Here is a 13033-nt window from a genome sequence, read left to right on the forward strand (position 1 = left end):
TTGACAAAACTTATTGAAATGAGCATTCAAATCACCCTATCGGGCGATGTAAATTATTTTTTATCACTCGTCCTATAATATATTTCTATAACAAATTATACATTTTCTAAAACTAGATAAATGTAGCTATCAAATAATATTTTTTATTTAGAAAAAACCATTACAGTTTTCATAAAATGTGCAATAATATGTATAAAAAAAAATCTCGTTTTCAGATTTTCCCATTTTATTTTGTATTTTTGTTCTAAAATACATTTTTTTGTTCCAAAAATGAATTCCTCGTCCTTCATTTATCCGAAAATGATATATCGCATGCCCTATTTTGTATAGTTTTAGAGAAATATGGTTTCAAAGGAAGCGCGGCGGCGCCAGCCTTCCCCCCCTCTTCCCTCCTAAATTAAGGGGGGCTCTCAATGCCTCCCGATCTTTATCTACTCAGGGCCATCCAAGGAACAACCTGTGCCAAGTCTCAGTGCTTAATCATAAAATGCAGGGTGTTGTGCAATAGCGTCCCCAGTAACATGTTTGTTACGTTTCATTTTGAGTTTATAAACGTGAACTGTAAATAGTCTGGCACGCTCATATTGTTAGCAGCCACTTAGCAGCAAAAGACTTCACACAAAAAACTGGTCAAGTGCGAGTCGGACTCGCTCACCGACGAGGGTTCCGTACAAACTTTCAATAGTTGAATCATCAAAATGTTATTCATAGAACTCTACAGATTTGTTTAAATCCCTCAAGACTCAATTTCCCACATAACAAGTAATAATTTAATATACACAACGCCCAAATAAAATCAATACTATTCGACTTCAACAGTTTACGACTTACGACATGTCGCAAGGACGCTCCTGAACCGACCTCATTATATCAGGAATAAAACCGGCCAAGAGCGTGTCGGGCCACGCTCAGTGTAGGGTTCCGTAGTTTTCCGTATTTTTCTCAAAAACTACGGAACCTATCAAGTTCTAAATAATTTTCCTAGAAAGTCTTTATAAAGTTCTACATTTGTGATTTTTTTCATATTTTTTAAACATATGGTTCAAAAGTTAGAGGGGGGGGGACGCACTTTTTTTCCTTTAGGAGCGATTATTTCCGAAAATATTGATACATATTATCAAAAAACGATCTTAGTAAACCCTTATTCATTTTTAAATACCTATCCAACAATATATCACACGTTGGGGTTGGAATGAAAAAAAATATCAGCCCCCACTTTACATGTAGGGGACCCCCTAATAAAACATTTTTTTCCATTTTTTATTTTTGCACTTAAATGGCGTGATTGATATACATATTGGTACTAAATTTCAGCTTTCTACTGCTTACGGTTACTGAGATTATCCGCGGACGGACGGACGGACAGACAGACATGGGAAATGAACCCTAAAAAGCGTTCAACGTACAGCGACATCTATCGGCAAATTGAGTAAACTAATGTGCGCTAGCTAGTATGGAAGATGATTTTTATGGAATAATTGATTATTGCGTGAACCGATTTTAACCATTTAGATATAGAGGCATCTATTTGAAAGCAGGTAATTTTATTGTTATTTTGTTAAAAAAACAGGTACAATAAACACCCGCAAGGGTGTTGAAATTGAAAATGTAAATCTGAAAGGTTTTTAAAAATTAAAAAAAAGTTTTCAAGATACGTGTACGATTTATTTTTCCTGTAATATTCATTACAATAGCCATATTTGGTGAAAATTTCATAAATTTATGTTGATAAACTTCGAAGATAGGGGGGGGGGGGGGGGCTTATTTTTTTTATATTTTCCTTCATAATACTTTTTTTTTCCAGAACAAAAAAAATATTAAAAATAGTTTTGATATGTACAATTTGAGCTTTTTCTAACGATACCCCACTTGACCTAGTTACTTGATATTTACAATTTGCCCCCCTTTCATATTGGCCATTTTGTATAGTTAATAAATAAAAAAATTAGTCCTTTAATTTTGTAGAGGTTAACAATGTTCATAACTATTCCAATTTTGAAGTCGATAGCATAAAGTAGTTCTCGTGATATTTAGAAATGTGACAGACGGACAGAGTCGCACCATAAGGGTTCCTTTTGTACCTTTTTGGTACGGAACCCTAAAAATTGTATGAGATTAAATCAAAATGAATCGCCTTTCATATTTCCTAAGAAAATTCCTACAAATCACTTGCATTGCTCGTCAGGCGAATTTCTGCAGCTAGGCTTTTTTTTGACTCGACTCAGCCCACCTAAGTCAATGTGGGGTAGCGGATGATTTAAATAGATAGAGAAATTATCTGAGATTCTTAAGCTGATGAAAAAGACTTATGGTCCATTTTGTTCATACATATTTTTGGTCTTTTTTTTTTGTCCGCTACAGGCTGCTGTGATTCATTTCCATTTTTCGCAACTCAATTCAAACATCTAAAGGTTTCATGGACAATCGAAATTTTAGTAAAATATAAAATTAATAGTAACAATTGTAAGGAAGGTAACGACTATAATATTTAATGATCAAGTAAGCAAAATTGGCAATGTGATATTCAAAATATTTATTGTTAGCACAAATACATATTTTACATGGAAGGTGGTGGTGGTGGTACTGGCAAAAGCGGTGGAGGTGGGGGCACTCCCATCATTGGTGCTCCTGGTGGAGGGGGTAGACGCATCCCATGATTCTCCCACATTTTAGGAGGAGGAGGTGGCATGCGTAAAGCTTCCATCTTGAATGCAAATTGTAAGAAGAATTGCTTGGTATCCTTGTTCCAATGGGTCCAGAACTTGGAGTCATGCTTCTCCACTTCACGGCTCGGAACCTTGAAGGCAATGGTCTCATATGGTTCTGCTGCAAACAGCAAGTATTGCCACCTGCGGTCTGGAGGTTCAATTTTTTGTTCATAGGCGGACATGAAGCGATGTCTGGGCTGGACACCTTCAGCAATCTCTGAAATATGCAAAAGAAAACCATGAAATAGGTTAGGTAGGGTGTTTGAATTTTTAATATCTGTATAACCTATTACCAGGTTTACTTATAACAAAGTTTGACAAACACCTGGGTAATCTACTTGGAACAACAAGCTCTGCTGGCCATTTTCTGGATCCTTCTGCTTGGTCACCCTGTAACCAGGCCGCCCAATCTTCACAAACTTTTTTGGCTCTATCCTGGGCTTTTCTGGCGCCAGTTGCTGAGGCGCTTCTTTAGCCTCCTTGGCTGCTCTCCGAGCTAAATTTGCCTGATGCTTTTTCCCTTGAGTATGAGCTAAGTAGCTCCCTTCATTGTTGTGCAACGTCAGACAAAGTTTGCACTCATATGATCCTGTGAAGAAATTTATTTTTAAGTAAAATCGGTACGAAAATTAATCCAACTGACTAATTTGATAATATCATGAGACCAAGAAGTATTGAAAAAAGTTATTTTAATTTCTTACCCAAGTGATTTTTCATAAAATAGGGATCTTTATTTAAATCGATAGTCTCCAAGGCAAGCTGCCGGAGTCTCTCGCGTCGGTCCCTGTTGCTTTCCGACCATGATGCTACGCCACCGCCGCCAGTTTTTCCACCAGGTCTATTTTGGAAATCCATTTCGGCTTAAAATTATACTTGCTTAGTTGTATTCAGAAGTAGTACGATATTATCAAATAAAATTTTAAGCGAACAGCGAACACAGCAAAGCGATGCAGATTGTCGATGTCGTCGATGATGACACTGACAGCTCGCTTGAGGTTTATGTTTACGAGTGTAGCTAGAGTCAAACCAAGCTAATATGGTAATGATTTAAAATTACAAAAACTTAAAATAATCTTACTAAAAAATATCAAGAAATATTACGATTTTTTTTTATATTTCAGTAGAATATATATATTTTTTGGTAAATATACTGAATTACTAATTTTTACATGATTTCGTAAAATTAAAGCATACTTTATAAATCAATTTTCTACTGTCATCCTGATTGTATTGTTTCGATTATCTGTGAACTCTTTTCTGTTTGTCAAAGTTGGCGAAAGGTACAAATCCGGAATATAAATCCGATTTTATTTATATAATCAATGAATACTTATGGATTATGTTTCGTAAAATAAGTTTTTATTCCCGTAATTGTGACACTATTCAGTGATTTTGTGATAAAACCATAATATCCGTGATCTGTGTTTATAACCTCTAAACCCTATCCCACCCTTGTTTTACAGGTAGGCCGTCAAGATGTTGATGCCAAAAACAAACCGTGTCGCGATCTATGAATACTTATTCAAAGAGGGTGTTATGGTAGCCAAGAAGGACTACCATGCTCCTAAACACCCCGATCTGGAGAAGATCCCTAACCTGCAAGTGATCAAGGCTATGCAGTCCCTCAAATCCAGAGGTTATGTCAAGGAACAGTTTGCGTGGAGGCACTTTTATTGGTAAGAATGTTATACTTGAAATATTTCATATGTAATTATTGTTGACGAGGTTTTCTTTTGACAATCATTTCATATTTCCTTTTTGTGAACTGTGACAATTCATATTAGGTATAAACTTTATACAGGTATCAATTTTATTTTATTTATTGTAAATACCTATTTTAATTCATCATTGTAATAATGAAAATTCTACTCAACTGCCCACTATTTTACGGTATGGCTGAGTTTTTTTTCGTCTCGTCATACTTCGTGAATAAGTGGCGCTGTGAAGACCTGATTCTGTAAATAAATTTCTGTATGCAGTACTCCAGGGCTGTTATAACTTAGTAACTTTAATTCTAATTTGTATAAATTAGGGGACACTTTGATTTTCGGTTGTCGTTTGTTTCCTTTCTTTTAGTGAATATTTTAAATATGAATGATTTTGACTCATGGAGTTCATATACATTCTAAGGAGAATTAGATTAAGTAGATATACATTTTCCATTAGTTTGACATTTAGAGTCATTTGCACTTCTGGGTAAGTGATCCTTTATGAAGTTGATAATCCTTAGGATATTTATTTCTTGTTGATAATTCGACATTTACAGATATTTGTTATTTTGATAGAAAAACAGGAATTACGAATAGTTACATAATACAACCATAATTTTCAGATTTTAAATATTTTCTAAATATTTGTACTGTTTGTGGCCTATTTGCTGAATAAATTATTTTGATTTTGTATAAAAGATGAGTTTTTTTCGTCTCAGCTGCAATTACTTGCTTTGAGATAAGTATATAGGGCAGCTAGTGAATTTGTTTCTAGAAATAATAAAGACCCTGATTTGTAAATTAATTGTCTGTATGATCACACAGTCCAGTCCAGTTGTCTGTTACAAAGTCTAGTAAGAAGCAACTATACTCTAAATAATATCATAAAATGTATTTTAGACAAAAAGTTAAAATTCTATAGACAGATTTACTAACTATCCGATTCAATGGGAGACAGCACTAGCGTGACTCAAAATATCCAATCTCCAATCGTGAATTTCAGGTACCTCACCAACGAGGGTATCGAGTACCTGCGGATATTCCTGCACCTGCCTCCCGAGATCGTGCCCGCCACCCTGAAGCGGTCCGTGCGCACGGAGACGGTGCGCCGCGGCGCCGTGGGCCGCCCCGACGCGCCCGCGCGCGCCGCCGAGGACCGCTCGGCCTACCGCCGCGCGCCCACCGCACCCGGTGGCGCCCCTCACGACAAGAAAGCTGATGTCGGCCCTGGCTCCGCTGATGTCGAATTCGTAAGTTCCTTATGTATACATTTATGAGGCTCATTGAGATTATAGTGTAAATTCAAAAACTTTAAACATGATATTTTTAAACAGTATTTACCAAGAAAACATTTTTACCTTTAAGACTAATCTTACACTTGCTCTAAACCCCCACATTATTGAAATGAAAACTGACCAATTATTGCTCTATTTACCTTTTGCTAGGGATACCTATTATAATATGCGATACATAATTATATAGAATTATTATTAAACTGTGACTATACATATCTTTGTGGATGTCCCTGATAAGCAGTGATCAGAACTATGGGAGCAATACTTTAACAAAATCTTAGAGCTGACATAAATTAAAAAGAAAACCAAGATTATTATTTTGAGATCGGTGATAAATTTAATTATATATCGGAATCTAAGATTTCCAATACATTACTACAAGGATATTAATATTTTCATTACTGTAAGCACTCTATAATGTCCACTTAGCAAGTTTTGTTAATGTTTTGCTCTCATAGTTACAATCACTGTTGATAAGTTTGCATCTAAAACAATGTTAGAGAGTCAACAGTCCTTTAGTTTTCTATAGGTGCAGTCTTTACACATTTCATACTATACAAGTTCTATTCTCTTTGTACCACATCTCATTGGCCACTCTTTGGCCGGAAGAAATTCGAAAATAAAACTTTATTTATGATTAAAAATCATCATTTAAAAGTCAGTTCTACCAGCCAGCTTTCAGGGGGCATCAGGTTAAAATTTGTATGAAATAACTTTGCACTCTTGTGTATAAAATGGTGACATTCGATTTTGTAGTACTTATCAAGAGAGTTTACCAGTTGGTGTGGTGAAATAGTACATTACGATACAAGTGCGAGAAGTGGTTCATTATATGCCGGGTGAAACTTTTTAGGGCCATCTATACTGAAAAACGTCGTACGATACACGTACAATACGTCGTACGATAAACTTCCTTTTTTAATGTACTATTTTAGGTTCTTGCCCATCTCGAGATGACTTTTATTAATCATCATAACATTATTCTAATCAATATTGTTTTGTTACAGCGAGGAGGATTTGGCAGAGGCAGGCCTGCACCTTAAATAAGTTTAAATAAAAAAAATCTAACATATTAACTTGTTCTTATTGAGCTGACATACCTTTCTACCAAGTATATGCTATTGCTAAGTGGATGTGGATATCCACCAGTCCACACCTATACCATATAGAATAGCACGGAGGAAAATATAGTACATTACGATACAAGTGTGTAAAAAAGGAAGTTCCTTTTCGCACGTGTATCGTACGACGTTTTTCAGTGCAGATGAGCCTCCGAAGTTTCGACCTGGCATATATGATATAATGAACCACTTCTCGAACTAGTGCGTAAAAAATCGACCATCTGTACTGAAAAATTTATTTAAGCAAGGCCTTCAGTTACCCGCGGCTGGAATGCTGTCGTATTATGGAAGATTTTTTTGTCAATAATCAATAAGAATGTTGTTGTATTGACGTATCATAAAATTACCTTTAAACTCGAACCAGAGGGCCCTGTGGCATCATCAATGACCGTATCGATAACCGGAACAAAATGTATCTAAATTATCATTAGATAATTCCTGTTTTAGTACTAAAACAAATTGTTTATTTCACAATGTACAATGTGAAAAGTACTAGCGCATTTTGGCCAGTAGTCATAAGCAGAGTTTGGCACTGTGGTTTGTAACGCCGCTTACTGACTGAGTCTAGTACTAGTATGGTCTGGGTTCGATTCTGGCCTGAGGAATATTTTTTTGGTTTTTATTTTTTTTCAAAACCGATAAGTTTCTACATTATAAAGGTTTATATCTCCCGTTTACAATATTTATGGCAAGATTCATTGTTTTGTATGTTTTTCCTGATGTAAATTAATTTTAGGTTCATAAAAAGTATCTTTTTTAGGGTTCCGTACCTCAAAGAGGAAAAACGGAACCCTTATAGGATCACTCGCGTGTCTGTCTGTCCCTCTGTCACAGCCGATTTCTCCGAAACTACTAAACCGATTTACTTGAAATTTGGCACACGTATGTAAACAAGTGGCCCAAAGACGGACATGTAATGTAATTAAATGAAATTAAACGAAATTTAATCATAGGGGCCACTTTTGGGGGGTAAAATTGAAAATTAAAAATCAAAGTTATTAGAACTATATTGTGCTACATATCAAATGAAAGAGCATTTTATAAGCATCTCAAATATATTTTTTTTATAGTATTTATTTTGGTAATTTAGAAGTAATTTAAGAAAATAAGCAAAAAATGACCATTCCCCCCCCCTTATCTCCGAAATTACTTAGCGTAAAATTTTCAAAAAAATACACGAGATAGCCCTCTACCTGTAGATTACAGGAAAACCTATTAGAAATCTACAGTCAAGCGTAAGTCGGACTTAAGAGAAAAAAACTCAAATTGAGATTTTTCACTCACTGCCGCTGCAAGTACTTACTAAATGTTTTGAAATTTTGTGAGCGCCATGGACAGGTAGAAAGAAATTCATTTCTGTTTAGAAATTGTTAAAAATTTTAAGCATTTGCCAAAATGACTTAAGTTCCTACTAAAAAAGAGGCGCTTACGACTGTTTAGAACTGCACTGACCATAATATTGCCCTAATAGGTCCAAAAAATGGTGTATATATACGAAAACAAAAAAATTGTGCCACCGACAACCAAAATCTGAAGTCTATTTGCTCTATCTCTTATAGTTTCCAAAATATACGCAAAATCTTTAAAGTACAAATCTAGTTTACGTTGCCATCATCACATGTTGTCAGGCGCTCATGACCTTTTTGTATGGAAATGTCGAAATCCGACTCGCACTTTACCGATTTTCATAGAAAGTTGTGTTTTATTATAGTTTTGAAGGAGGTTTCTTGTTTTTAACCACCAACGCAAAAACATTATAATAATAATAGGTTTGACGCTTGACATGTCTGTCTGGCATCATAGCTCCCGAACGAATCAATCGATTTTGATTTAGTTTTTAATGTTTAAGGTGAATTCGTCGAGAGATTTTTTTTGTACCACGTAGGTGGCAAACATGCATACGGTCCGCCTGATGGAAAGCGGTGACTTTTACATATGGACGCCTGCCACTCAAGGAGTGGCACATGTGCGTTGCCGACTCGACTCATTAGAAACTTGTACAAACCTGTACTTAGAAGGGGCCTGGGTGCCGACGACTCAAAGGACCGAAGGAAGGAGGGGGAAGGAAGGAAGGAGTACCGCACCCTCGTTGAGCTCTGGCTGCCTTACTCACCGGCAGGAACAAAACAATGAGTAAAGTCTAGTGCTACTTGATTGCGGTCTTTTGTAAAGCGGAGGTATTAGACTCTGCTCTACCTTAGAGTATATTCAATTTAGTATTAGAGTTATCAGTCAAGAAATTTAAATGCAGCGCCATTTATTATTAGTTTCGACAACTTTTCATGTGACTTTCCATGCCTAAAGGTTCGCACAAGTCTCAAGTCGCGTAAATTACTTAGTAAATTTTTTTTATTTATTTGTTTATTTTATTGAGAAAACCAACAGCGATACAAAGTAATTTTTTCTTATGCTAGTGTACAGTAGTATGGCCACTTACAGGATTTCCTTTATAACTTGTATTGTATAGACAACATCAAACGGACTTTTTTTTTTTTTTTATAATGGAAAAATTATAAGTTACGAGTAACATGAGAGGTGTACATTGAGTGCAGATATAAAATATTTAATTAGATAAGGTAGGTGAGATATTAGTAAAATGAGGTCGGTGAGATTTCTACAAAAAAAAAAACTGAATAACTAAATGATACGATGATATAAAGATAAAGAGTTCACGACATGCTAGTAAATCACGACATGCTAGTAAAATTTTGCCGGTGAGACGGCGCTAAATACAATAATACTCATTAGAGTACCTATACTTCTAGTCAAAGACATATATAACTCCGTATAGACAGATAAAGTCTAAGAATAAAACGTACTTACCTCAGTACCACACAGAAGAAGGGCTCAGCTAGATGGCGCTAATATTAATATTAACACGCTTTTATTAGGTCGTCGTGTATGTAACTAACTATGTAATGGAATCTACGGAGGCTAATTTAACCATCTTCCAAGGATCGTAGCGTAATGATAATTTGCAGCTGTATGTAGTTCTGATGACAGTACAATAATATGGTACTGTTGAACTGATCTGATGATGGAGCCGGAAGATATGAACTGGAACTACATGATGGAACATCGTATCATAGCTGTTTTTGGGTTTCTTAGAAAAGTCTTGTAATGAACTTTGACATAGATTAGGTTTCAAGGTCTGATGATGGAGCCGGAAGATATGAACTGGAACTACATGATGGAACATCGTATCATAGCTGTTTTTGGGTTTCTTAGAAAAGTCTTGTAATGAACTTTGACTACGATTAGGTTTCAAGGTCTGATGATGGAGCCGGAAGATATGAACTGGAACTACATGATGGAACATCGTATCATAGCAGTTTTTGGGTTTCTTAGAAAAGTCTTGAAATGAACTTTGACTACGATTAGGTTTCAAGGTCTGATGATGGAGCCGGAAGATATGAACTGGAACTACTAAAAAGATCAACGTAGTATTTAAAATAAGTTGGGATAGGGTTTTCTTGAGACCCTTAAGAGCAAATAAAGGGGGGCTCAGGGGCGATCGAAGCCCCCCACAAAAAAGACAGATCAACGTAGTATTTAAAATAAGTTGGGTTAAGGTTTTCTTGTGACCCTCCAGAGGAAATAAAGGGGGGGCTAGGGGGGCGAAGCCCCCGCAAAAAAGAAAGATCAACGTAGTATTTAAAATAAGTTGGGTTAGGGTTTTCTTGTGACCCTGAAAAGCATGAATAAGGGGGGCTCGGGGGCGAAGCCCCCCCGCATAAAAGAAAAATCAACGTAGTATTTAAAATAAGTTGGGATAGGGTTTTCTTGAGACCCTTAAGAGCATATAAAGGAGGGCTCGGGGGGCGAAGCCCCCCGCATAAAAGAAAGATCAACACAGTAGAGAATGCCTTAAAGCATAAGTCCGCCTTTTGTACTGCAAGATTTTCTTTTATCACTGCTTCCAGTAGTTCCACAGGTGGAAAATGATAGATTCACCTACTTTTATCAATTTTAAAGTACTAGTGGATAAAATGCGTTTTTACCCGCTGGTATTAAAGGACAAAACACGTGTTTCCGAGCTAGTGAGGGGAAAATTCAATGTTGGCTGCTCGCGTGCGGTCCGTTTGTTAATGTAGGTAAGAATTTATAATAGCGTCATTTTGTGAACATCAAAGGAGTGAGGGAGTTCTGTACTTGTACTATTATACATATATTCTGTGACAAAACTAACAACATGTGTTCCAAGTACAACATTCGAAATGCCGGAAAGTTAGTAGGTATCGACCGTAAATTGGCGAAATCCAATTTACGGTCAAATTAACACATGTGATGGACCCTGCCGTCTATAATAAATTGCCGCAATATGTGGTTGAAGCGCCTAGTGTGTCGAACTTTAAGTACCTATCGCTTAAAAAATTGGCTGGTCGAGCACCCGTTCTACACTTATGACAATTTTTTTATTACCTAATTAGAAAAATATTTTTGTGCATTTTTTATGTGAATATTGCCTAACTTTTTGTAATTTCAATCTTCTGTCTATTTATTCTCTAAGTATTATTGTTGTATGAATATTATTTTTTTAAATCAAATCTTGGCGTGTAAAATGGCGTTGAATGAATAAATGAATATGAGTATGAGTAGTATGATTATTTTAACCATTGACAGTTTGTACGGAACCCTCGGTGGGCGAGTCCGACTCGCACTTGGCCGGTTTTTTTTGCAATAAAACAGAACGCGTAGCAATAAATATAGGTACCTATTATAAATATTCACTTAAGCTAATGCATGTGCCTTGTGTTTGGGGTTGCGTTGCGACTTGCGAGTTGCGAGGTAGGTAGTCCGCAGCGCCGAGCCGGCGAAAGACTGCATACAGGCAGACTGCATATTTAGCACGCACAGTACAACTCAAGTACCTATAAGTTACATTTTGAATAACGAGACATTTTAAAATTATATGATAATTATTACGATCAAAGATTCGACCTACCATAGAAACGTTGAATTTTGTTACAAATATCATACAGGGAACCAAACTATACAGGCAGTAATTTTTATAACAAGCAATATTTTCTGCACATGGGCTGCCGGCTGGCTGTGTGAAAAAAAGAATAGAACATCAAAATTCATCATCAATTTTGTTTATTACTTATGTACATTTTAAATCTTCGATTCTGTCTTCAAAACACTCTTCTCTCTCTAACGCTCCTCTATCACGAGGCTATTCAAATGAAGCGCCACTGACGGGTCTCTATTGGTTCCCATAATTTTTTAAGTCCGATTTTTACTATCCATAACGTTTTCCGTCATAATTTTTCTTAGTCATATTATCACTAGTCATAAAATTAAACGTCAGAAATTGTAGTTCTGATTTTTGAAAGTCATAAGTATTGTTAGTCATAAAATTTATTAGCCATAATAATCAAAGTCCATAGATGTACAAATCCATAATGTTGAAGGAAATAAACTTATTCGGAATAATTGATCTAAGGATTTATCACAAGTCATAACGATTAATAACCGGGTTACCCTCATCTGGTAGAATAATTTTAGTCCGAAACACACTTCGCATAACATGTTTCGCAGAAACACTTTCAGTCGAATGGTAATTTTGCAGAAAATTTAGTTGGCATTATTACTACCATGCATAAGACACATTTGGCAGAAACATTACTTTGGTCGACTTTGATTTAGCATAATTGTATGTACCATAATAATCTAATCGCATAATATTACATTAGCAGAATTATTACACGCTATCATAAGAGAAAAACTGCCCCAGAGTCACCGTTAGGTACGACGACGAGCGAAGCGAGGAGGAGTGTTAGGTATCTTGCATCCCTAACACATCCAACTCGCTATCAAATAGCAAATCGCAACTTTATGCCACCTAAATATTATGCACAAATATTATCTGCAAAAGCAAATGTTCGACTAAAAGACTATTATGGTCATCAACATTATGACAACAGATGATTCGGTATTACAAAAATCTGCGAAATGATTTATGCCAAAGCATATTCTGCGTAATACTTCTGCCAAGAACTATTATACGAATCAAATATATGCGTAAAAAGTTTCTGCCAGATAATAGTGAACCTTAATAACCATGTGTTTCTTCACTAATAGCATTAAATGGTTCTCTATTGTTTCCCATAAAAAATGTTGCAATGTTTTTTTCGTCTGCATTTTCGAAACTTGTAATTTGGCTTACTAACTTCCTCAGTGTTTATTAAATTTTCATG

At 35.9% G+C, this 13033-nt stretch overlaps 2 protein-coding genes across 2 annotated transcripts; one reads left to right on the forward strand and one right to left on the reverse strand.

Moving 5' to 3' along the window:
* Nucleotides 1-2518: 2518 nt before the first annotated feature.
* LOC125228936 (splicing factor 3A subunit 2) lies at nucleotides 2519-3665 on the reverse strand. Its single transcript, XM_048133656.1, has 3 exons — nucleotides 3410-3665; nucleotides 3034-3297; nucleotides 2519-2925 (listed from the first exon to the last, which is right to left on the reverse strand). Exons 1-3 carry the CDS (start codon nucleotides 3561-3563, stop codon nucleotides 2558-2560), a joined length of 786 nt encoding a protein of 261 aa, XP_047989613.1. The 5' UTR covers nucleotides 3564-3665; the 3' UTR covers nucleotides 2519-2557.
* Nucleotides 3666-3928: 263 nt separating this feature from the next.
* On the forward strand, nucleotides 3929-6784 carry LOC125228747 (40S ribosomal protein S10). Its single transcript, XM_048133414.1, has 4 exons — nucleotides 3929-3988; nucleotides 4172-4384; nucleotides 5421-5667; nucleotides 6720-6784. Exons 2-4 carry the CDS (start codon nucleotides 4185-4187, stop codon nucleotides 6753-6755), a joined length of 483 nt encoding a protein of 160 aa, XP_047989371.1. The 5' UTR covers nucleotides 3929-3988; nucleotides 4172-4184; the 3' UTR covers nucleotides 6756-6784.
* Nucleotides 6785-13033: the final 6249 nt, after the last annotated feature.

The sequence above is a fragment of the Leguminivora glycinivorella genome, chromosome 8 (genome assembly GCF_023078275.1).
Source record: "Leguminivora glycinivorella isolate SPB_JAAS2020 chromosome 8, LegGlyc_1.1, whole genome shotgun sequence".
Taxonomy (NCBI): domain Eukaryota; kingdom Metazoa; phylum Arthropoda; class Insecta; order Lepidoptera; family Tortricidae; genus Leguminivora; species Leguminivora glycinivorella.

What these genes read in the sequence shown, in the direction of transcription:
- LOC125228936 (XM_048133656.1), bottom strand. Translation starts at nt 3,563, where the DNA reads ATGGATTTCCAAAATAGACCTGGTGGAAAAACTGGCGGCGGTGGCGTA. An exon ending in TTTTATGAAAAATCACTTGG is followed by an intron (nt 3,298 to 3,409) that starts GTAAGAAATTAA and finishes ATTTCTTCACAG; the next exon opens with GATCATATGAGTGCAAACTT. An exon ending in GTTCCAAGTAGATTACCCAG is followed by an intron (nt 2,926 to 3,033) that starts GTGTTTGTCAAA and finishes TGCATATTTCAG; the next exon opens with AGATTGCTGAAGGTGTCCAG.
- LOC125228747 (XM_048133414.1), top strand. Translation starts at nt 4,185, where the DNA reads ATGTTGATGCCAAAAACAAACCGTGTCGCGATCTATGAATACTTATTC. An exon ending in GCGTGGAGGCACTTTTATTG is followed by an intron (nt 4,385 to 5,420) that starts GTAAGAATGTTA and finishes CGTGAATTTCAG; the next exon opens with GTACCTCACCAACGAGGGTA. An exon ending in GCTCCGCTGATGTCGAATTC is followed by an intron (nt 5,668 to 6,719) that starts GTAAGTTCCTTA and finishes GTTTTGTTACAG; the next exon opens with CGAGGAGGATTTGGCAGAGG.